The sequence below is a fragment of the Lutra lutra genome, chromosome 14, assembly GCF_902655055.1.
Source record: "Lutra lutra chromosome 14, mLutLut1.2, whole genome shotgun sequence".
In the NCBI taxonomy this organism is placed as follows: domain Eukaryota; kingdom Metazoa; phylum Chordata; class Mammalia; order Carnivora; family Mustelidae; genus Lutra; species Lutra lutra.
This window is the reverse complement of record NC_062291.1, coordinates 63,805,972-63,830,202: the sequence shown is the minus strand read 5'-3', so window position 1 is coordinate 63,830,202 and position 24,231 is coordinate 63,805,972. Positions and strand designations below refer to the sequence as shown.

Genomic DNA, 24,231 nt, shown 5'->3' with positions numbered 1-24,231 from the left:
ATGCACACACCGCACAAATGTGTGACGTCAGTAGACTGCTGCTCCTTTATGTCTGGCACAGAGGGAGGTGGTAATGACGGTCACCCTTAGAGAACAGCTTTGGCCCCACTCTGGTTGTAGGAATCTGCCCACCTCCCCACTTTGCTGCAGAAGAGAGAGCGGTTCAGGAAGGCAATAGGTTTTTCTTCTAACTGGTGTTTAACACATTCTGGAAGCTTTTATTACCTCTATAGACTCATCTTTACTTGGGAGTCTAGAGAAACTCAGCCTGGGGAGGCAAAGGCACTGGTTCTTGTAGTCTGTCTTTGATGCATCTGTCCCTAATTTCACCAAGCACCAAATGTGACTTACTGATAACCCCCGGCCTTCCTACACAACCCCACATTCAGGGATGGCCCTGCAGATTTTAGCATGAATTATGTCCTTCAGACACCTCCAGCTAAAAAAGAAGAACAAAGTGATTATCCACTTAACAGTGAGATCAGCCAGGATAATGCCATGACCCCAGCTGGACTGGGTGACCTTTGGAAGGGGCAGTTCAGACAGAGTGTGGCTCGACACATTTGAGGTGACTTTGAGGCCCTGGTCCTCCTTCAGAGGTGAATCCAGGCCTGGACTGGATCTAATTGTTAAATGAGAGACATGAATGCCAGGGTAAGTCATCCTTCTAACCAGTGGGTAACTACTTTTGGTTCCAAAAGGATATAAATGTATTTTCCAGGTCCATTAAATCCCATCGTTATTGCACATATCTTCATGTGCAGAGAGTCAGAGCATATACCTTAAAGCATGAGCATACAAAAATCTATGTTAAACCTAATTTAAAATGCTGAGCCTATGACAGATGTTAGACCTTGCCAAGATATAAGGAATTCAGTGTAGTATATCTGATCTTTTTATTTTCTTTTTCTAGTTATCACGGAAACAGTAACTACAAGACTTACATCCTTACCTCCAAGTAAGTGACTGTCGAGAGCTTTCTTCTCAGTAAGGCATGTGTGAAGGACCCCACATGCAACATTTCCCATGGGCACTTACTCTTCAGTTGAGCAAAACCAAAATATCTGAAATCTCTTTTTTAACAGCTATTAGATATTAACTTATACAACCACAAAATCCACCAGTTTGAAGTATATATAATTCAATGGTTGTTGGTATTGTTAACCTTAAAAATAAACTGTCCAGTTATTTCACCAGCAAAATATGGGTTTATTCGGGAATAGCAAAGAATCACAACCTGGAACAAGCAAGCTAAGACTGACCATAGGCAAGTCCAACAAACAAAGGAGAGAAACATTATTTTATGGAGAATAAAGAGGACGCTAAGGGGTGGTGTTTAAATGAAAGACCATTGGAGAAAAGCAGTTCAGGGTGATGGATGGTTTCTCATTGGCCAAGTTGCAGGTGTAGTAGATTTCCTGGAGGAAATGCAATGCACATCTTTCCCTGTTGAGGCCTGTAATTGATGACTCTTTTCTGGTGAGGATTCTTCTGTTGTATCTGTAATTGACATTAAGTGGCATGGCTCCCCTTCCAACCTCCCCCTTCCAGCATCAATTCACTTGAGCGAGGTTTCCTTTTATTAATTTTCATAGTATCTTTATAGAGTTGTGCGGCCAATGCAACAATCTAATTTTAGAACATTGCATCACACCCAAAGGAAACTTCATGACTTTAGCAGTCATTCACCATTACCTCCTCTCTCCCCAGCCCCCGAGAACTGTGAATCTATTCTCTGTCTCTATAGATTTACCTGATCAGACACTCATATCAGAAACCTTATCCAGCCTGAGCAGAGGATGGGAGAAGGGAACCAGCAGTCAGGCTTCTGTCTGGGTCCACTAGTTTTCTGGGGCAGTCCTTAGGCTGAGTGGCTTCTGTATTGGAGAACTGAGCCCTAAAGCTACCCCTGCACCTGCCAGGCAGCCTGGCTTTCAGAGGATGGGGATGAGAGGTCAGAGCATGACAGTTGCCATGGGGAACACCAGTGACACAGAGCTGTCACTCACCCCTTCAACAGCTCTAGTGGATGCCATGTCTATGGCACTGACCAGGCAACCTCCGAAAAGCAAGCCCAACCCACGTCCTGGCCTCACAGAGCCTTTCTTCACTCAGCTACCTCTTCTAATGCTTCAGCTTTCTTAATGAGCAACTTGCTATGCTCTGCCCAGAAGACTTTCCTTTTAAATCAGGTGGAATATTTGCTCTTGACATTTCTATCGTAAACAAACGCAGGGGAATATGGCAGCTTGCACCTGCAAAGGGACACCAAACCACCAGGGTCGTGTGTGATAAGCCAGGGGTGGTCTCCACAGTGGAGCAGGAGAGGACCCCTCCTGGCCTGATTCCACCCATAAACGGTCACCCGCTTCTTGTTTGTGCAGAAGGGGGAACCAGCAACGGCTATGCTAAAACGGGCTCTCTGGGTGGAGGGAGCCGGCTGGAGAAGCACAGCCTGACCCATGGCAGCAGTGGCTACATAAACTCAAGTAAGTGCCTGCTGGTGGAGGGACTGGGGGAAAACAGGTGGACAGGGGCAGAGGGATCCTACGAAGAGAGGAATGGTCACAACTGCTTGTCATCCATTCCAAGTGCTCCCAGTTGTTGTGTAGCTGACACAGAAACCAGCCAAGGGGGTACTTTCAAATAAGACACACTAGAAGCCTCATTACAATGGGATCAGTTTTCATTTAGTCCTTAATATAAATAAAAATGCTCAAGAATGCTTTGTGGGGAGGTGCTCTTTTCCCACTGAGTCACTCTCTAGAAGCCCTTTCTTTTAGGGAAGGGTGTGCACACAAGAGGGTTTACATTTGAATTAACAACAACAACAACAAAAGAAATTTAACCACTGGGTTACTCCGCTCAGGGAGTCTAGTGACACACAATCCCACGCTGAGTTTCCACTGGGCAAGCGTCCAACACAGACCCATTGTTCCCAGTGAAGCACTCTTTCACGGTAGCTTCCAAACCAAAGCTAGACAGAGTGAGGCAAAACAAACGAAAAACAAGCACACGTATAACCCCTGAGGCCATTTAAACCATTTTCAATTGACACTGAAAAAGAAGACCCAAGACGCAAATAGCCAGGTTGACCAAGAGGCGTGGTTGCTGCTAGCTGTCAAAGTCAAGGGACACGTCGTGGGATTGTATCCTAGTCCATCCAGCAATGAGCTACAATTAAATGCCAGGTCCTCAAGAAAAATCCTGCCAAAGCCTCTCCCTTGCCATGTGCAGCCACGTCCACAAAGGGCCCCCCTGCCTTCCTTCTGTGGTCGGCTGGGGAGGGACGGCGCCGATGACGGCGATGATCTCACCTCCCATTTCTGAGCGGTGTTCTCAGAAGGCCCTCTGGGCCCCCCTGTAGGACCCTCTTTAACCTTGAGCAGCCTGAGCGCAGTCAGTATAACTGCAAAGCCAGTCGGAGGTGCTGTGAGAGTTGATGCTTGTCCCCTCTGCAGGTGGGAGCACTCGAGGCAATGCCTCCACGTCCAGTTACAGGAGGGCTCACTCCCCCGCCTCCACTCTGCCCAACTCACCTGGCTCCACCTTCGAAAGGAAAACGCACATCACTCGGCATGGAACATACGAAGGTATCAGTCTGTATATTGCATTTCATTTCATTTCATTGTAGATGTCATTAGTGCAGAAAGGTGGATTTATGATCGCCTGGGGATGGGACCCAGGGCCCGAAAGAGCCCCTGCCCTGGGATTGTGAGGAGCAACTGATTATAGACTGTGGGGTTGGGGGACTTAAAGACAAAGGGACGTTCCAAAAGGACTTTCATATGCTAAAGGATACTCCCTGGATAATGGAGGCCTGCCTATTGCCAAGCTAAGGGGGTTTTTCCCTCCAGCAAGGCAGATAGTAGCACTGGTGGGGGCTTTCTTGTCTCCTACTCTGCCAGCCTATTTGTCAGTGGGCTTTTAAGGACCTTTAATTTAATCTACATTTCTTTCTGCCTTTGCTTCCCACATCAGTTTCATTTCTTTTATGGGCTTATGTTACTTGGGGATTTCATTGATTGACCCGCTCCCTTATTCATTCATCCATTCAGTTTTATCTCATATCTACTGTGTGTTTAACACCGTGTGGAATGCCTTAGTGGACACCATCAGGGCCAAGGGCTGGTTGCCTCAAAACAGGCCACTGTGGCTTGAACATTATTTTGAGTTAAAAGCAGTCCAAATCCAGCAGATTCAGGAAAAGCTCTTTACCTCCCCCTCAGCTGCCTGCTTGTACCAAGGGAGTGGTTAACAGAGATTCTTCTTGTAAGGGCCTATGTAGCCAGAGCGGCCCCACCTCAGTTAAACAACCATTATGTTGTTTATGCAGTAAAACTTAAATTGAACCTGCCCCCCCCCCCGCCCCCACCAGGGGAACTTACTTGAAAGCAAGTCGGGAAACCAGTCCCAGGTAACAAAGTCCAAATACAAGGGCGGGTGGGGTCAGGTGGAGACATCCAATCAGTAGAGCGGGTATACTGTCTCCCTAGCTACCAAGGAGTGTGGGCCCCACCTTTTGGGCACCAATTCTGACCAAGGTGATAGGCTAGTTCAAATAGCTACTATGGGTTGAATTGTAATTCAATTGGCCACCCGTGTGGGACCTAGCCTGACTGTGCAGCTTTCTCTGTGTGCTGCAATCTCATTGGCCACCTGTGTGTGGCCAGGCCCAACCACATGGCCCTTGCCCTTTAAAATTTAGCCGGTAAGGCAGGGAGAGGTCGCCTCTTTGTAAGAGATGGCCCTGACTGGTCAGTTTGATTCTCGATGCTGGGCACGAAATAAAGCTTTGCTTGACCTTCGCTTTGTATCAGTCTCGTTCCTTTAATCATGGACCCATTATTGGGGGACCTTTCATCCTAAGATACTTATCTCCATAAGGCAATCTTTTTTCCCAACCATCTCCTCTCACCTTCCTGCAAATGGTCTTTCTGCCCTTTGTATCCTCCTCAACGGGCACAAGCATCACGCTGCCTGTTTCTGGAATCTCCATGTCTGTGTGTATTCACTATATGTACAAGCTAAATTGATTTTCTCCTTTCTCCTGTTAATCTGCCTTATGTCAATCTGATTCCTAGTCCTGCTAGAAAGATCTTGAGAGGTAGAGGAAATTCTTCCTCCCCAACAACACTTAAATGAGTTACACGTGAGGGGCGCCTGGGTGGCAGTCAGTTAAGTGTCCATCTCTTGGTTTAGGCTCAGGTCATGATCTCCGAGTCATGAGATCGAGCCCTGGGTTCGGCTCCACGCTCACTGTAGAGTCTGCTAATGTTCCTCTCTCCCTCTGCCCTCTCTGCTTTCTCTATAAAATAAGTAAATCTTTTTTAAAAAGAAGTAATGAGCTAGATGTGGATCTTGTCTTCAAGTTGCCTGTGGTCTGATAGATAAGCTAAGCTGATGGATAAAAACTGTGATGTAAAGTTGAAGGGGATGAGCATTTCCAGCTGAGCCTTCAGAGAAGACTGTATGGGGCCTGAGGCTGGGCCTTCAGGTGTGTGACGTTGGAGGCCGGGTGGAGAGGTGGGGCGCTCCAGCCTGCAGGGGGCGCACTCAGCACAGACAGGCAGCAGGCGGCTGGAAGGACTCCGATTCAGGGCCGGCCTGTGATGTCTGGGCTCTTTTCTGCAACAGTGAGAAGCCACTGGGATTTTTGAGTAGAGAGTCGATCCTTCCTAAAACTCCGGAAGGCACGCGCAAGAAGAGCAGGGACGAGGTGACAAGTTAGAAGATGCTTATAGTCCAGGGCACACTTGGCTGGGACTAGGGCGGTGGCAGTGGGAGAGGAAACCAGGAGCAGCAGATGGAACTGATATTTGACAACTGATTAAATATGAGGGGAGAGGGAGGCCAAGGAGTCTGTGCCACTGAGACTCCAGCACAGGTGGCTGGGTCCATGGTGGTGCCAACGATTGAGAGAGGGGCGCCGGAGGCAGGCTCAGGAGCAGGAGCAGGAGCTCAGTAATGCTCCCAGGCAGGGAGCGGGGCGCGTGAGCCCAGGAAAGAAGTCAGGCAGGATACCCAGTTTGGAGCCATTTACAAAAAGGTTAGTAGAAGATGGAAAACTAAGGAATCAGCCAAAGAAGGGAGCCTGAAAGCAGAAGGGAGCAAAGAAAAAGTTGGGGATGAAGCAGAAGTGATGTGGTTTTGGAATATAGGTGAGGTTCCGTGGGGTGAAGTCCGGAGCCAATAGCCAAGAATTCTTGAGAGGTCTTTGGTGCAGAACAGTGGTTTATGAAAGCGCGGGGACAGGACCTGTGGGCAGAAAGCGCTGCTGCCCCGGGGTTGTGAGGGGTGCCTGATTATATACTATGGGGTTGGGGGAACTAAGGAAAAAGGGAGAAAGTATTTTCCTGTATTAAAGAAGACACACAGGATACCAGCGGAGGCTTTGCTATTGTCAAGTGAAGGTGGTTTTCCTTGTAGTTAGGCATTAACGACGGGATAGTTGGGAGCTTCCTGGAGGAACATTACACTCTGTGGGGCTTCAAGTATCTGTCAATGGGCTGCTCGGTATAAGGACATTTAACTTCATTTGCATTCCTTTCTGGAAGCTGGGCCATTGATAGAAATGCTTTGTTCTTGTAAATTGCTAAGACATTTGTAAACTGAGGGAGACTCACGTCTTGCAGGATGGTGATCTCTAGAAGTTAACTTTTTTTTTTTCCTTTAGGGCAGCCTGGAGTGCAGGAGGAATGTCACATTTATCCCATGGGCAGGGGTGTTGTGGGGTGTCAGCTTCTGCTTTGTCCTCAGCTAGCCTTCTGTTCCCACATCAGAAGGAAGAGCCAGAGGGCACAGGAGGAAGAAGAGGCTGAGGGGGCGGGGAGAGCAGGACCCAGGCAGGGGCATGGAAGTAGTGCAGGAACACGCTCCCGGTCCAGAAGCAGGAGGCAGGAGGACCTTTGGATTTGGCTCCTGATGTCCCCACAGTGCCGGCGACTGCAGAAGCCAGTTTGGTGGGAAACAGACGAGCCAGGCAGCAATGGGTCTGACCTTGACTGGAGATGGGTCATGGTGGTGGAGCAGCAGAGCACTGAGGGCTGCGCTCCCCAGTGTGTGATTCCAGACCCAGAGCGGCCAAGGGGTTTGGGAGGGCAGGGAACAAAATCCAGGGGAGAGGGGTTGTGTCACCACAGGGCTGTGTGATGTGAGGCCTTCCTGGGGGCCGGTGCCTTCACTGTAACAGGGTCCACGTTCAAGACGAACTTCACAAGGGCAGTGACGCTCCCATGCTGACAGCACATGTATTTGAACGACACTGGTACAGGGAAAACTCAGTGGAGGGCTTAAAAACAAAGCAAAGCAACCCTCCTGCTTTCCTGCCATCTGAAGCAGATCAGTGATCAGGATGAACCACGGGAACTGCGGCCCGCAGGCGTGTCCTATTTAAGAGCGAGCCCCTGCCGAGCCCCCACCCCCCCTCCCCACATCGGGCTGCGGGCGTCCTGCACACCGTCCCTCCCCCCCCGCCCCCCAGGGAAGCTACGGGGCTTGCGTGGCTGTGGGTGCTCAGCGTTTTCTCGCCCTGCAGGGAGCTCCAGTGGCAACTCCTCCCCAGAGTACCCTCGGAAGGAACTCGGTAGGTCCTTTCCTTATTGTCTGAAGGGATGGGCAAAGGCGCTGGGGTAATGCCTGGGGTCAGGGGTGGAGGGTGGGGGAGACACTGTGAGCTCAGTGGATTTTTCTAAAACTTTGACCCCTGCTGAGCAGTTTTTTTCCTTTGCTCTTTATCCTGAAGCATCTTCAGGCCACAGTCAGCCGGGTACACTTGCTGCCCTTAGCCGTTGCTCCTGACCCTGGTGAAATGGCAAGTTAGTCATGCAAGGCTCAGACTTGGACAGAGCAGCCCCAAGGCCAGGCAGCAGCTGTAGGGTTTATCCTTTCCCAGGATGCACAGAGACCTCCCAGCCAAGAGCAGCAGGGGTTTGAATGCACACACGCCAAACATCCCAGCATGTCTGCCACAGTGGACTGCAAAGGGACACATTTTATGCCAAGTGAAACCCTAGGCTGTCTTCACTTGGCCTCCAGTTTGCGGCCCATGGCCTTGGATTCTCACTGTGCGTATGAGCCGATACGGTCATTGTATAGCAATTGTAATTTCACCTATCTGCTCATACCAGGAAGACCAAGGCAGTCTAACAAAAAGCTGAAGGGAAGATCTGGCTGGTTTTTTAAAAATATATTTGGTCAGTGTAGACCGCCAGCCCCAACGACTAGGCTTCCAAATGATTACTTTAGTTAACACTTAAGTGTGAGCTAACTTAACATTGATTTAGCTGACGCCCTGAATGCGTGGAGCCTGGCACAATTCGCTCTGCCCTGTGGCTGCGGGCTCATCCTTACTAAGCATCCACCATCAAACGCAGGTGGTTTGGGTTCACTGTGGGGCCTGTGATTGAACTAGAGAAGCCAGGTGCTGGCCTCCATGTGGATAAGTTCCATCATCTCGTCCTGAAGCCCAGCTGGCTGCACAAGGGGGCCGGGCGGGCCCCAAAGAGGAAGTGGGGTGCCCAGGACTTGAGCTCCAGGAAGAAGGCAGGGCAAGACAGTCCGTTTGGAGTCCTTTATGAAGACTTTACACAGTGTTAGTAGAGACCTAGAGGAAGACTTCTATCTCCCATGTGGATGTAAAGGTACAAGGAAAACAAGTCTCTTCCCCCGCTAAAATAGATCTCCTTCAAGGTAAAAAATATCTAGTGTGCCACCTCTTCGATGCGTAAGATTACTTTTCTTTGTTCCTCAGCATCTTCTTCAACCAGAGGAAGGAGCCAGACACGAGGTGAGCTCTGTGGCTGGGGTCATTTCAGTTCATTCAACAAGTTTTTTCTGAGCATCTAACATGTGTGTCCAGACCTGAGCCAGAAAATGGGAGGAGTAGAGCAACATAAATAAGGATGGTTCCTGCTTTCAGGGAGCCTACTGCATCCTGGGACTCTTCCGCAGGTCCCATCAGGATGGGAAGGGTAGTTTGGGGCACTGATCTAACATGGAAGGGAAGGCAAGGGTACAAACACCCAGTAACCACCTGGGGACTAATTTGTTCTGCTGTGGGTTACAAAGATGCTGGTGCCACATCTGGTGTGCCAAGGTTTCAGTTGGAGTCCCCTGGTTGACTTTAACAAGATGCACTATAATTGCCTTTATGTAGTGAGAAAGGAACGAAAGCCCTTCTTTTTCTAATTATTCCAGGGGACAGAGGGCTCCATGACAGTCTTGCACTCTGCACGTCTGCCCACAGATAAGGCTCTAGGAGGGAAATGGGGTCCTGGGGAGAGCTGGCCTGGATGCATCTGGTGAGGGTGGGGAGGAGCAGTGTGTCCACGCTGTGCTAAATGCAGAATTCTGCACAGGCCCTGGAGCTCTCTCTGATCACTCTAGACTTCCAGGGGCCTTATTGCGTCAGTAATTCTAAAGTTAGGAACACACCAACCACCCACAACTTTAGGCTAATAGTTGAAAGATGTCAGTGGCCCACCTGAAGCTAACAGAATGTGAAACTACCCTTTCCTGCCCAGAGGAGGCCCAAGTGGCTAAGGAAACAATATGGGTTTTAGAATTCTCCCTCAGGCATCAGAGACGGGGGGGGGGGGGGGGGGGGGCAGAAGAAGAGAGTGGTTCAGAGTAGCTGGGCTACAGGTCCCTGGAAGGGGGTTGGTCATTGCTGATGGTGATCGAGCCTCTCCCTCAGCCTGCGATCTCATCAGAGCATCTCTAGGTACAGGGAGGTGTGCAGTGGGCAGGTTGGGGTGTGGGGAGAGGACCCCTCCTTTTAAGCAGCACTTGTTCTGGGCGCTCTTAGGTTTCCTGTTCCCAGGACAGATCTGCGAGCAGCCCACATTTCTTTCTGCTGCTCAGAGCTTAAGGTCAGGCTCTGTGATCCAAGCTCCTTCACTTACACCTTCTCCATCTCCTCCCCTGTAGAGAGCGAAATCCGAGTTCGACTGCAGAGCGCGTCCCCATCTACCCGATGTAAGTGTTCACAGTCTGTCTGCAAACAAAGGATCCAGGAATCCAGGGTCACCACGGTGTGCGTGCATGTGTGTGTGGTCACTTGATCATAAAACGTGTTGAAGGTCCTTCTGTGAGAGGGACCCTAGGCTAGGTGTCGGGTCAGGAGCTGAATAATTTCTGTTCCCTGCTGCTGAAGGGGAGATAGAAAACCAACCCACCATGGCCTCTCCGGGAGCTGAAGGAGCAGGCAGCCAAAGAAACCTCCAGGGTCAGGGTCACTTGAAAGGAGACTGAGGCCTCCATGGGATGAGCCGGCATCAGACATTTGGGGAACATATGTTCAGACAGTGGAGGAATGTTCCATGTGGCCCAAGGAAAAGGAATAGGAGGGGACCCGATAGAGTACTTAAGGTGGGAGAAGAGTCCGAAATAAGTGGAGTGGGAGAGTTTGAACTTTATTTTGCATGTCTGGGATTCCCCAGCCCCTGTCCGTCGACTCTGTTAGACTCCTGTTCTTGTGATAGGCGATTTGACATCTTGAAATGAACCCAACTGGTAGGACGGGAGCCAAGTACAAAGAGTAGGAGGAGAAAGAGCCAGGTTGGTTGGCCCAGGAATTAGACAGGGGCTGGCCCAGAGACCCCTGGGCCAAGGGGTCCTATGCTGTACCCCCAGCGTCCTTCCAGGCTGGGCGGAGCTGAGCCAAGGTTGGAGCTTTCAGGGAAGGGGGTGCCTGGGTAGTCCTCCAACACACGTTGTGTGCAAACCTGTCTCTTACACGCTGCCCTCGCATAATGCCTCCCTTCTCTCTTAACTTGCCCTGTTGGGAGGCACAGGGGGCTTGCATCCCTCACTGAGCTAGCTACAGGTCACAGTGGCCACATGGACTGGAACTCCCACAAAAGCAGCATACTGTCAAGGAGTTAGGGGCCACGGGTTCCTGGTGGACCCCCAGAGCATACAAGGTCAAGGACCCAACATGTGGGGTGTCCTGGCAGTGATTGAGCTCACTGTTGAACAGTCTGTTTCCAGGGATCCGATTCTCTCACTGGCCTGGGCATAAATCCCCGAGTCTGGCAGTCTAGGAGGACAGTCTTCCAGCCACAGAATTCTCCCCATGGTGCCTGATGAGGTCTAATTAGGAAATATATACTGAGGACCTCCCCGTGGAGGCGCTGTATTTATGAGGCATTAATATCACAAAGTACCAGCTTAATATGTGCTATAAATCGACAAAATGCAGAAATTGCAGTGCTGACCAAAAATATCCCAGCGTGTGAAGCAGATGCCATCCCCTCATATTCCAGATACCGTTAATGTCCTTCCCGCTTCAGCTGGGCTGGGGAAAGAACCCTGGGCCTAATGGAATACGTGGCATCACCTTACAGGGACAGAATTGGATGATGTTAAGCGTTTGCTCAAGGGGAGCCGATCAGCAAGCGTGAGCCCCACCCGGAACTCCTCCAACACCCTCCCGATCCCCAAGAAAGGCACAGTGGAGACCAAAATGGTGACTGCGAGCTCCCAGTCAGGTAAGTCCCGTGGCTCCGGCTGCCATGGAGGGAAGGGAGCCAGGTGGCAGAGTTGGCCCGGCCCAGGAGCTCAGCCACCCCAGCAGGCCTTCCGGGGGGTGGCAGAGGCCTCACAAGGTACTGCGCCTTCGTGCTCTGTGCTGTGTAACCATGTGGGCTGCACGCTGTCTGCCCCACCATCCTGTGAGCATGGGGCTGGGCCCTACATCCTAGAGAGTCTCTCCCAGGGCATTCTTGAACTCCCTTGGGAATGTGTTGGCCACGTTCCCCAAGTGAAGACTCCTGGGGACACTTGCAGTGTTTCCCTTCATTTACTCAGTGACTACTCTGTGCTGCCTCTATGCCAAGTACCAGGCACTGAGGAGAAGCAGCAGAGAGAGGAGATACCGCCCCTCGTGGAGGGGGGGCCCTCTGGGGGAAGTCAGACCGATAACCAGGAGATGGTAGTCAGGTAGGAGGAGTGTTGCGGAACCCTCCGAGTTCACATGCCTACCGAGTGCCAGGCAGGTTCTGTGGGGGGTAGAGAGATGAATAAGCAGATCCTCAGAGCGAGGGGAGGGAAGGAGCCAGGTATGCTGTGATGTAGAGCTTTCTGTCTTTGACTCCAGGAAAGAAGAAAAATCCCTTGAGATTGTGACCGTCTCTTATGTAAATATAAGACAAACCTCCGGCCAGTGTGCATGGCTGCCTGGCCGGCTCCCCCAGTATAGTGAGGAGGCAGAACTGCTTCAGATCTGCAGGAGCACCGAACCCCCTCCCGGGGACAGAGTGGCCCCTGGGTCTGGTGTGCATGTAGGAATGTTGACAGGGTCTTACCAGGGAAGACTGCCCTGAGCACATATAGCCACAGACCGGGCCTTTGCTGTCTGTGCCTGCCCTCTGCCTGGAGGTCTGTGTGGGATTTGCTGTTCCCAGGCATCTGTGAAGGTGGAATCAGCAACAGACGGGAGAGAGCATTGGTCACCAGCACACCAGGAGGTGGGGAGGGCCTCTTGGAAAAATGGGCAGACCCCAGAGCAAAATTGACCTACTTCAAATTTCGCCAAGAGCCAACAAGAATTTCTAACATGAGAGATCAAGTTTTCACCAGCTCCAGGGTTTCAGATGGAAGTGGGCTGGCCAGCTTCCCTGGACTGAGGGAGTTCCCGGACATGGGACCTTCGGGGCTAAACCCAGCTGGGCTACACCGGCCAGCCTGGGTTATCCTAGCACGGAGTGCCGACTGGTCTCTCACAGGGGTGCGGGCATGCCTGTGTGATTCCAGTGTCCGGCACCTATGATGCCACCATCTTGGACGCCAACCTTCCCTCCCACATGTGGTCTTCCACCTTGCCGGCGGGTTCTTCCATGGGGACCTACCACAACAACGTGACAACCCAGAGCTCGTCCCTCCTCAACACCAACGCCTATTCTGCGGGATCGGGTATGTGGTACGGGGCACTTCCCCTCCCACTGCTGGGCCCCTTGCACCTTTACTGGAGCTGAGGGACCCCTCTGGTATTGGCCCTTCCCGCAGCTTCCCTGAGGGGCTTTCTGTGGCCCGGCTTCCCATGATTTTCCCAGCTTAGTTCAGTCTCCGGGTATTTCTTTTGATGGGTTCCATATGAGAAAGACTGTCTAGCACAGTGTATCAGAAAAAAGTGTCATGAGAAAGAACATGAAAACAGATCTGAGGAGTCTCGTTGCCCTCTGCATGGATAAACTGTGACCTTGAGTATGTCAGTTAACTTCTCTGGGCTTCAGATGCCTTTTCTGCAAAGTGGCGACTAACAAGAGGGGCTCTGGCTGGACCCCATGTCCACTCGAGGCCTGACCATCTGAGGACCATCCCTTGGCTAGGACCCAGGCGCACCACAGACAGATCGGTTCTCTGCTGCGAGGCAAGAGCCCACGATTTCCTAAAACCAGAAATGTAACAAAAGCTCAAAATGCAGCCCTGCCCTTCCTTCCCTGGCTTCTATGTGCCCCCCCCAACCCCCCGTTCTGGGCCTACCGCCCCTCTCACCGGTCTTCCTCCTCCCCTGCAGTCTTTGGAGTTCCAAATAACATGGCGTCCTGCTCTCCCACGCTGCATCCCGGGGTCAGCTCCTGCTCCTCAGGTCAGTGCTCGCCAGCTTGCGTGGCCTTTTTCAGAATGTTTGCTTAAAACATTAGGATGCTCTCTCCTGCTGAGGAAGACCGTGGTTTCTGCAGAAATGTCTTCTATGCCCCTGAGCATGAGGACTTTCCTCAGTGCACACAGGGACACAGACGCAGGGCCCAAGGGGTGTCCGCCCGCGGTCAGAGGTGGAGCTCAGCCCCCAAGGGCAAGGCCTAAGGTGGAGGGGCCAGAGGCCTCACCTACCTGCTTGTCCTGTGCTGGTCCCTTTCTCCTCTGTGCGCAGTGGAGAGATGGAAGCAGAAGGGCCGAGTCAGTGCTCCGGACATTTTTCAGGTGGAAAGTATTGTTACATTAGAAAGATCTTACTTTAGATCTTTTTATAAATACTGTAGGTCACTGGGGGGCTCAACCAATGTTACTGCTTAGCTTTCAATGCAAACATGACCATTTTAAAGGAATACACGGTCACTCTGTTTCCACATATGTCATAACCACATGTTATGTAAATGTTACCAGCCACATCTTGTTTCTTCTTTTTTCTTTTTCCTTTTTTTTTTTTTTTTTTTAAAGGCTTCTGCCTTCCCTCTCTGTTACTGTGATTAGTAAATATAATGACGTGGGCCTTCTTCATTTAGCTGGCTGGTACGCCCACAAGTGCAAATGTAGCATTCTTGTTTCAACACTTCTGTTCAACTACAGCCCCACCAAACCCAGAAGACACTGGGTTCACGTTTCATTCCTTCTGCCTTTGCCCTTCTGCTTTGCCAAGTCCTGACTGAGGAAGGGGGCCAATCTTGGATCCAAGATCTGTGCCCCAAACACTAGAGATGATGAAATAAGAGAAGCTCTTACCCCGGGAGGATTGAGCTTCTGATCATTATTTAAAGACCAACAACCAGCCTCTGAAATCCTAATGGGAGCCAGGGGAACTTTATGTGTTTGAGTCTTGAGGAGGACGTGTTCAAGGGAAAACCAGGGGCATGCCAGGTCAGCCCTCTCAGTCCCTCTGCATCTGCATCCTATGCCCACAGTTCCCCACCGTGTCCCAGAGTGCCCCAGGATCCCCCAGCAAACATGGACTCCTGGGATATTAAGTTGGCTCCACACCCAATGAGGAGCCCAACAGACCTGAGCTGAGATCGAGAGTCAGACACTTAACTGATGGAGCCACCCAGGCGTCTGGACCCCTGGGATATTTTTAAATGTCCTGGGATACAGCGACCTTGTTCAGACCCCGTGAAAGTGACCAACCATTCAGTTGTGTGCACTCACTACCCAGGGTAGCTCAGGACCCAGTGCTGAGAGTATCTGGCCTATGGTGGGGATCCCTGTGTCCCTCACAATGTAAGAACTGAGAATGCTGGGTAATCTGTCCCGTGTGAAGGCCTTCATTGTGGAAGTGATTTGGGGGCTCTGGGGGCTGCCTCAAGCTAAGGGCCCCCCCGCCCCGACCTGCGCTCACCTGCCCTCAATTGCTTTCACAGTGTTTGGCATGCAGAACAACCTGGCACCCAGCTCATCTGCCCTGTCCCACGGCACGGCCACCACCTCCACAGGTCTGTAGCCGAGGTTGGCACTCCAGGCCCAGGCAGTGACACCTCTCAGCAGCTGTAACTCACAGTATTCCTTTTCAGCAACCAAACTGGAGGGACCAAAATATCTCCAAAAATCAGTCAACCTTTCCCCACCTCCCAACCTAGAGGTGCCAACTTCTGTCACGTGGGGGCTCAGACATGAGGGAAACCACAGGGGAGCCTGTGCTGTGGCATGTCCCCTGTATATCCCTGTCTCACTGCTGTTTCTGATGGTCCCTGTCACTGTACATTGATCACCTGGGTGATTTTCTGGTGTACCCCCTGTGCAGGCCTGGGCACAGGGAGCAGAAGAGATGTGACCCTTAACCTTTGCCCTCAACTTGCTTACTGTTTACTTGGAGTAGAGAGTCTAATACATGTGAAACAACGGGGCATCCCGTAAGACAACATGCATCCAGGTATGCAGAGCAGGTGTTAAGGTTATAGGTGTTCTGAATGGAAGGAATCCTAGGAGGACTTCATGGAGGAGGAGGAATTTTGGAACAGACCTAAAAGGATAAGGATTAGACCAAGGAAAGTTCATCTAAATTCACTGCCGCCCCTGTGGCTGGAGAGAGTTGTCTTCCTTATTATTGTTCATTTTATTTATTCTGTGTTCTCCTCACCTGGGGAGGCTGCCGAGCTGCTAGGGCTGGTTAGACTACTTCTGAGCCTCAAGGAGCCACCCTCCCACACTGGACTGCTCACTCAGTGGTTCCTTTCTTGCAGCATACGGTGTGAAGAAGAACCTGCCCCAGAGCCCTGGCGTTGTGAGCACTGGTGTGTCCACCTCTGCCGGTGAGCATGACTTCCGGCTGCTGAGGGCAGCTTGTGCAGGTGGGGAAGTGCTCCGCGGGGACACCTGCTGTATGAGAGGAGAGAGAACCCACTGCTGGTCTGAGGTCTGCAAACACCACTCACCCTGAGGCCTCCCCAGTTGCCATGACAGAGCAGAGGCGGCTGTGCCCCTGGCCCTACCTTGGCCTTCCCGTCCAAGGGGTGGGGCGGGGAGCTCCATCCTCCACACCTGCCCAGGGTCAGGCATTTGTGCCCCAGTCCCCACCCGTGTCTGCAAGCCCCCAGCCTGCTCCTCTTATGTGTTCCCCATTGTAAGAACCAGGGAGCCCGTCTGGAGCTCCGCACACATTTCCGCTAGGATCTTCATCAACTTGGGCTCACCGCAGCTGGTGGGTTCTTTCCTCCATTGATCTGATCCCGTTGCTTCCTTCCATTCAACAACTGGTTGATTCAAAAAAGACTGAGCACCTGCTTTGTATGAGACGCTATTCTCGGTGACTGAGCAGAGCCGTGAACAAGGCAGACTAGATTCCCACCCTCACCAGGCTGACCACCCAGTGGGAGGCCAATAGACCAGGAGACCAAGTACAGGAGAGGATGAGAAAAAATAACACCCACCTTCGGAAGAAATAGGTGGTTTGCTAGAGACAGGAGCGCATGCGCATTAGATCGGGTGGTCAGGAAGAGCTCGCGCCAGCCCAGGACGGGAACCCTGGAGGCTGAAGGCTAGACGTGAACTGGCCACATTAATTAAAGAAGTGCCTGAGAGACAAGGGGACTGTGGCCCTTTCACTAAAGATCCTGTAACGTCCAGGTGCGGAGGCAGCATCAGAGGTCAGCCCCACAGCATTTCTGGCATTGACCTCTGATGGCCAGGCCTAGCCAGGCAGGGGAGGTGCTTTTGGTCCCCAGGAGGGTCTTAGTGACCGCTATTGGTGAGAACAGGCCTTTGGACATACCGCTGATCCCTCTCTTTCCCTCCCCGCTCCTCTTGTCCTCTTCCTTCCTCTTCTCGTTTCTTCTGTCTCCCTTGTCCTCCTCCTTGCCGGCTCCTCTCCTTTCCAGCCTGCACCACAAATGTCCAGAGTGATGACGTCCTGCACAAGGACTGTAAATTCCTGATTCTGGAGAAAGACAACACACCAGCCAAGAAGGAGATGGAGCTGCTGATCATGACCAAGGACAGCGGGAAGGTCTTCACTGCCTCCCCAGCCAGCATCACTGCAAGTACGAGGGGGCCCATTCTAGGCAGGTTTCCCAAGAAAGGCAGACCGTGTAGGAGACAGAATGTCCCCGCAAGGTGGCTGGAGACATTTTAATAAGAAAACCACAGTCACTCCATTCAAATGAAAAATGCCTGCCTGAATAGGGTGTTCCAGGGTCTGCCTTGAATGTAGATAAACATTCAGGAAAGTTCTGGTAAAATACTCCCAGAGAGGTCTTTGGGCAACGGGAAGCCTAAGCACAAACACAGATGCGGAGATGAACTCAGGGAAGCTGGGCCCTCTTCCTACCCCGGTGTCCACGCAGGAGTGGCTCTGGGGTGGGTGGGGCGGGAGCACAGAATACCCCTGGTGATCCTGGATGGTGTTCACAGCATCTTTTTCAGATGACACCCTCAAGAAAGAGAAGCAAGCTGCCTACACGGCTGACACCTGCCTGGTATCAGAAGCTAATGGTGAGAGGAAATCGGAGACTGTCCCTCTGACTTTTATCTGTCTGCCTCTCATTTATTTATCCTCTGAGACCTCGCTGCTCAGAATGCAGCCTCTGGCCCCGCAGGACGGGCGCCACCCAGGAACCTGTTGGAAATGCAGAGTGCCAGGCCCTGGCCCAGATCTGCTGAATCAGAGGCTGCATTCCTGCAAACCCCGCAGTGGTCTCGGGCTGTGTGTGCATGCATATGTGTATGTGTATGTGCGCGCACATGCTTGTGACTACAGCAGACGCCTTCCCAGGGTGCGTCTGCCATCTCTGACGGGATTGTTTTTCTCTGCTTATTCCCTATCCCATAATTTTCAGAACTACTAGAAAATGCTTCGCAAAGCACTTGCTACGTTTATTATATTTTTTTTCTTTCCAAATACCTGGGTTCTCTCCCAGCTAACTGCACTTCTCTGCATGCTCTGGGCCCTGTAGACTCTCCCCAGATCACTGATTTCAGGGAGGTCAGTAAAGAAAGAGGAGAGTTGGGCCCTAGAACATCTTTCAAAATGCAAATGCAATCCATTACAGTCTTTAGCAGGCCCTACTCTAAGGAAATGCTCACTTTGAAGATTTATATTTTAGGGTGGAAATGGGGCTGTGGAGATAAAAGAGGCTTTGCAGAAGCTGATGAAAGCTGTAAACAGTTTTCCCAAAAAACTTCACATGTGCTCACAAGCATTCCGTGGTTGGATAGCAGGAGGAGCTCCTGCACTAGCCCTCCAGCCCCCTGCCCCAGGTGAAGAAAGTGTTCTGAGTCCCCGAACTAAGAAATCAAGAGTCCTTTCTCACAAGCACCTTGATCGTTTGGATGCGAATGTTGCCCCTAATGTGGAACCCCAAAACTGTCTTGGCTTGAAAGATTTAAGGTCACAAGAAGGTTGAGACCCTGCTTTTCCCACCAACCATTAATTGCTTGTCAAGCCACGTGTCTCTCGATGGAATTGTTGCAAACATGTTATCAACGAGGACTGAGTGAGTGAATGTCCCTGCCTGGAGCTGCTGGGATGGCATCGCTCCCTCAGGTTCTGCCCACAGTCAGCTCACGGGCTGTCCTGTGGGCTCCTGCAGTTCAAAAGCTCAGGTTCAAACCCGTGTTCTCGGTGTCTGCCTTCCAGGAGACGTGAAGACTGTGTCCACCAAGGGCAAGGCTGCCTCTGCAGGTAGGTGACAATAGCAGGTCCTGCGGGGACAGGAGTTGATGGGGCTGGTGGTAATGAACGGAAGGATGACCGCCCCCTCGCCTACAGCGGGGGCACACAGGAGCCGCACCTCTAAATCATTCTGGAAGGTGGCAGGGTAGAGGACGGCAGGGGCGCAGGCTGGGGTCTGGAGCAGGGCTGCAGCAGGAGGCCCTGCCTGTGCCCTTGGGCGCTGCCGCCCAGGGTGCAGGGTCTCCCAGCAGGCCAGGAGCCAGAACCCCCAACCTGGGCTTCGAGGGCCACGGAGACCACATGCACACCTCCAGCCCTTTACATTGGCTCACTTGCTTCCACAAGTGAGAGAGGAGCAGGTCAAGGGTTATCCGCCTATTTTAGACATTAAAAACCCTTTCCACTAAAAACAAAACCCACAAAACTTCCTGGCCACCCTGAGTTTAATTCCAGGCACAGCAGGGATTACAAAGAAGGAGCAGTGGGAACGGAGATGGGGAGATGGGAACGCTTTGGGTTTAGCCATAATCAAATGCAGGAGGTGGTATGAAATCAGGGGTCGTCATCAGGATTTTTAAACTTTGTGCCCTGTCCTGTGCTAAGTACCTTAAGTGCCTTATCTCCTTCATCCAACAACCATCCTAAGAAGGAGGCAAGCTCTTAACCCCATTTTATAAAAAAGGAAACCGAGGTGCAGGGACCCCCTGTAGCCCGCACAGCCAGGCTGGTCGGGCACGTGCTCTTCACCAGCCGAGGTCTGTGTTCCATCCTCGAGCCCAGCTTCTCCTTTAGGGCCTTGCAGCCCCGACCAGCATTCGCTCAGCCCCTAGGAAGTCTCCAAAACCTAGAGAATTCGGAGGGAAGAGGGCACGAGTCTACTGCATTCACCTTACCCTTCCTTTGTCTTCCACAGAAATCCACAACTACAACCACCGCGGGGGCGGCGGGGGCGGCGGGGGTCCGTGGGGGGCGGCGCCCGCCTGGTGCCCCTGCGGCTCCTGCTGCAGCTGGTGGAAGTGGCTGCTGGGCCTGCTGCTCACCTGGCTGCTGCTCCTGGGGCTGCTCTTCGGCCTCATCGCTCTGGGTACGTGCCCGCAGGGGGTCCCACTGCCTGTGCGGGAGGGCGGGAGTTCGCAGGTCCCGGGTGTGGAGGGTAGAGGGACTGGAGAGGATGGGTGTGGATCCCCTGTTACCGTGAATGAGCAGATGGGGCTGCGGAGGCACCTAGCCAGGGTCCCCCAGGCCGCTGGGGTCCCGGTGTGGCTCCCAGCTGGGGGCCCTCTGTCTGCGGAACAGCCTGCCAAGCAAGCACAGGGCGGCTCTTAGGAACCAGGCCAGGCCTTCCCCCAGCCGCTTCGCACCTTCTGCACATTCTGTGTGGCCCCTGCCCCCACCCCCGAGGAGGAGGAGGAGGAGGAGGAGGAGGAGGGCCCGCGCTGCAGCCACAGCGCAGGATGAGGCCGACCCCCAGGCCCAGTGTTTTGAGCGCCTGGCTGCCATGTCACGTATACCCCCCCACCCCCGCTCATCACAACAGATGCCCTGTACACGTGTAGGGGTTGTAGCACAATGTCCCTAGAGCTCCAACCTGGGCCGCATGGAGGGCCCCTGACAGCCTGTCTCCCCTGTTGCAGCTGAGGAGGTGCGGGCTTTGAAGGCGCGGGTGGCCGCGCTGGAGCAGGGCCGGGGCGACGTCCTGCTCTACGACCAGAAGACGGATCGCGCCAGTAAGGACCGGCTGCTGGGCACCGCCCCCCGCGTAGGAGCAGATGCCGGGGGCCTGGGGCTGGATCACCACAGTCAGGAGGTGCTCTGGCTATTTGTGAGGGACAAGCTGAAGGCCGAGCAGGAAAGCGGTGAGCATCCTTGTTCCCCCTCATTTACTCCTGAGGGGGGTGAGGTAGAGGCTGGGACCTGGGGGCTGGGTCCCAGGGGGAGGGGGACTGGCCTTGCCATCCCATCTGACTGCTGGGAACGCTGGCCCGGAGGCCCAGTGAGGAGAGCTGCCCCAGGTCACACAGCCGGCACCCCTTAGCGTCTGGGTGCTAGTTCCCACCACAGTCCACCTCGTGTATGTCTGTGTGTCCGTGTGTGTGCATGTGTGTGACACACATGGGATGTGCCACTAACTCCAGGCGTACCTTCCCTTGTAGGAAATCTCCGAGGAAGCCCCGGCCCGAAAGGTACTAGGTAGACTGGGCCTTGACCCTGGTCTCTTTCCCTGCCCTTGGATGGGGGGTGGGGTGGGGGGGTGGTTTCCTGGTTGGAAATTTTCCAGACTGAAGGATGAGTAGTGGAAAGATCTTGTGGTGTCTGTCGGGAGGGCTGAGAAGGCCTCGGGTTCTCATCCCATCTCATACTTTTCATTATCTGTCTGATTTCAGGTGACATGGGAAGTCAAGGCCCTAAAGGTAAACAAGTGCGGCGCTTTTGACCTGGAATATTAGCAAGGGTCGGCTTAAGGCAGTCAGCCAGGCTCTGGCTCCCGCACCCCGTCTTCCTGGCCAACTCTCCTCATGTCGGGACTGCAGACCCTTGGGCTTTCGGAGGTTTAGTGACAGAGCAGGGCTCTGTGTCTCTGGGGCATCGCTGTTCCTCATCCCTCCTCAGGGTTCTCGGAACTCCCCCACAAGGACTCTGAATGTATCAAGGGCCCGTGTCTCCCTCAGCTCCAAAGGGTAGCTCAAGGGCCTGGAACTGTACATAATCCTTAGGGAGATTTCTAGAAATACAGATTCCTGGGCCCTGCCAGGAATCAGATCCTGTGAAACTGGATCTCTCTCCCTCCTCCCCGCAAATTAATTCTAATGACCCAGGTCAGGGGCAGCGTGCTCCCGGGGGTCTTCATGGGAGAGGCTGGAAGTGACTCCCAGCAATCAGAAAGGGGGGTCCTCTGGGGGAATCCAGCAGGGGCAACACCACCCGCCTTCGGGGAAAGAGCAGTGTAGCAAGGAGGCGGGACATACTCCCAGGAAAGGGGGCCCCACCGTCTTAGTTGGGGAACAGTTGTGGGCTAACTTGTGTGACACACATTCATCTGCCATAGGAAATGTATCTATTTCCTCAGAAAAGTGGTTGACAATCAGTGGGACAGGCCCATGGGTGGAAGAGGTTTCCAAACCCAATGACTACAGCAGCACCCCTTGATCTAGTAGAGTGGGGTTTGAAAGCTTCTGTGTGGAGGGGAGGGAAGTACCAGAAGAGGCTGGGCCCCGCCCCCAGAACCTGGGATCCGGCAGGTGTGGGTGGCGCTGGGAGTCCAGGGTCTTGCTCACCCAGGTGGTTCTGAGGCCAGGGGAGCATAGTCCATTCTGAGAACCACTGTTCAAGGTGACGGGGGGGCCCTCCGTCTCCAGCTTTACCTCCTCCCGGAGAGAGCCCAGTGCAGGAATGGGCATTCCTCCATCCGATGGCTTCCACTTCCCTTCCGGACCCCGCTCTCCCCACCCCTCACCTGGGTCATTGCGTGAGCTCCCTTCCGGAAGGCTCCAGCTTGCAGACCACACACTGCTCCTGAGCATGCTGGATGTGAAGACAGCTGGTCCTGGAGTCCCCGGCTTTCCGGTTGCCATGAAATACAATATGTTACATTTGAGTTTCAGAGAAATCATTGTCACTATGTTGCGAATATCGCGTTGAATATACTTAGGCTACAAACATACTTAGTGTTTATCTGTGTCTGTATATTTACTAAATTTGGCAAACCAACTAGTCCTACCAGTGGCTCTTTGAGGTAGCGAGCACGGGTCCTCTGACTTCTCACTTTTCTCTCTGTCCCCACAGGCGACCGAGGGCTCCCTGGGACTCCAGGTGTGTAACCTCTGATGGCGTGGCCGGTGTCGTGGGCAGCTCAGCCCTGGTTTCTGGTTCTAGGGGGAAAACAGGGCTGAGGTAGTCTTGTATTTCCACAGGCCTCCCTGGGCTCCTGGGCCACCCGGGTCCAGAAGGACCAAAGGGACAAAAAGGCAGCGTGGGTAAGAACCTCTGTCCGTTCTTTCGTTTCCTTATTCATTTGTTGATTCAGTAGCTGTTTATTAAGTGTCTGCTGTGCCAGGCCATGTTTTAGGAGCTGCCCATCTTTGGGTTGGGGAGAAAGCCTGCAGACCTGACAAATAAGTAAAGTACAGAGCAGGGTCGGGCATGGATCATGGATTGTGAAATGGGGAAGACAGAGCCAGACAGGGCCCTGGGAGCGCCAAGAGGGTAAATTTAAATAAGGCTGTAGAGAAGGCCTCACTGAGAAGCTGGTGCCGTTTGAACAGACTTGAGCAGACCGGAAGGGGGTGAGGTAGCTGGGGTGAGAAGTTGGGGGAAACACTGCCCCGGGCCTTGGGGCAAGAGTGTGCCATGGTCGAGGAGGGGGGCCTGGGGCTGGAGCCCACCAGAAGACTAAGGGTCCGGTGGGGCCTGGGAGGGTGTGGTAACACTGAGCTTTTCCTCCCAGGGAGTTACAAAAACCATCTGCAGGTTTGGGGCAGAAATCCACTTGGATTTCTAAGGGTCACTCTAGCTTCTGGGTTGAGCCTGGGCTGCAGGGGTAAGGGGAGAAGCCAGGAGAGCAGTGTGGAGGCTCCAGGCAGGTGTTCTGCCGGCGACATGCTGCCGCTGGAGCTCTGAGCCATGGCACTGGACCCGAACTCTGAGATGGCTGGTCCTTTCTTTAGGAGAGCCAGGCATGGAGGGACCCATGGGCCAGAGAGGGCGAGAAGGCCCCATGGGACCTCGTGGTGAACCAGGGCCTCCTGGGTTTGGAGAGAAAGGTGACAGAGGTAAGAGGCTCTTCCTTCCTCCTTCCTTTCACTTGCTTTGGCTGAGCACCTGCCTCAAGGCGGGCTCTGTGCCAGGCCCTGCAAAAACTGTGCTCTCATGGGGGAGGTGGGCCGTGCTGTGCATTCGGGTTGGAGCTGAGAACCTGTAGGGCATAGAATCCACAAAGAACACAGTCACGGGGAGAAGCAGAGTCACGGCTGAGGTGAAGGGCTCTGGGCAGAGCAGGGCCTGGCTGAAGGCAGGCTAGGGTGTAAGTCCTTAAGCCTCTCATGGCTAGAACTGGGCAGGGAAGGAGACCCAGGCCCAGCCCTGGGGGAGGTGGGGAAGATTTTACATTAGATTCCTAACCACGAGTCTGCTTTGGTCAGGGGAAACCAAGCACAGACACCAGAAATGCTCAAAATGCCAAAAGATCATGAGTAAGAAGCTTTAGTTTTAGTTCGACTTTCCCTTAAAAATATTGTTCAACCAGGCAACAATTATCACATACCCGCTGGGTGCCAGACCCCATGCAATGTGAATAAAGGCTCTGGGGGCAGAAACTGAAGGTGTTTTGCAGATTCGTGGTCTCGAGGAAGTATCCGATGGATCAGAGGCCACTAGCAGCCTGGGAAGTGTCCCCCTACAAATGACACTGC

The 24,231-nt window shown here is 52.9% G+C and overlaps 1 protein-coding gene across 2 annotated transcripts in view; it reads left to right on the top strand.

Moving 5' to 3' along the window:
• The window catches only part of COL17A1 (collagen type XVII alpha 1 chain), a 52,926-nt gene that overhangs the window by 8,155 nt on the left and 20,540 nt on the right, over nucleotides 1-24,231 (top strand). For both annotated transcript variants that reach the window (XM_047703123.1, XM_047703124.1), the window contains exons 3-23: nucleotides 914-958; nucleotides 2,385-2,489; nucleotides 3,462-3,593; nucleotides 7,538-7,585; nucleotides 8,753-8,788; nucleotides 9,931-9,978; nucleotides 11,349-11,492; nucleotides 12,757-12,915; nucleotides 13,520-13,591; nucleotides 15,078-15,149; nucleotides 15,897-15,965; nucleotides 17,031-17,192; nucleotides 17,563-17,643; nucleotides 18,788-18,832; nucleotides 19,737-19,907; nucleotides 20,458-20,679; nucleotides 20,977-21,006; nucleotides 21,208-21,234; nucleotides 22,607-22,633; nucleotides 22,735-22,797; nucleotides 23,488-23,592. In XM_047703123.1, coding sequence (XP_047559079.1) covers nucleotides 914-958; nucleotides 2,385-2,489; nucleotides 3,462-3,593; nucleotides 7,538-7,585; nucleotides 8,753-8,788; nucleotides 9,931-9,978; nucleotides 11,349-11,492; nucleotides 12,757-12,915; nucleotides 13,520-13,591; nucleotides 15,078-15,149; nucleotides 15,897-15,965; nucleotides 17,031-17,192; nucleotides 17,563-17,643; nucleotides 18,788-18,832; nucleotides 19,737-19,907; nucleotides 20,458-20,679; nucleotides 20,977-21,006; nucleotides 21,208-21,234; nucleotides 22,607-22,633; nucleotides 22,735-22,797; nucleotides 23,488-23,592 — 1,863 coding nt within the window. The remainder of the gene's footprint in view (nucleotides 1-913; nucleotides 959-2,384; nucleotides 2,490-3,461; nucleotides 3,594-7,537; nucleotides 7,586-8,752; nucleotides 8,789-9,930; nucleotides 9,979-11,348; nucleotides 11,493-12,756; nucleotides 12,916-13,519; nucleotides 13,592-15,077; nucleotides 15,150-15,896; nucleotides 15,966-17,030; nucleotides 17,193-17,562; nucleotides 17,644-18,787; nucleotides 18,833-19,736; nucleotides 19,908-20,457; nucleotides 20,680-20,976; nucleotides 21,007-21,207; nucleotides 21,235-22,606; nucleotides 22,634-22,734; nucleotides 22,798-23,487; nucleotides 23,593-24,231) is intronic.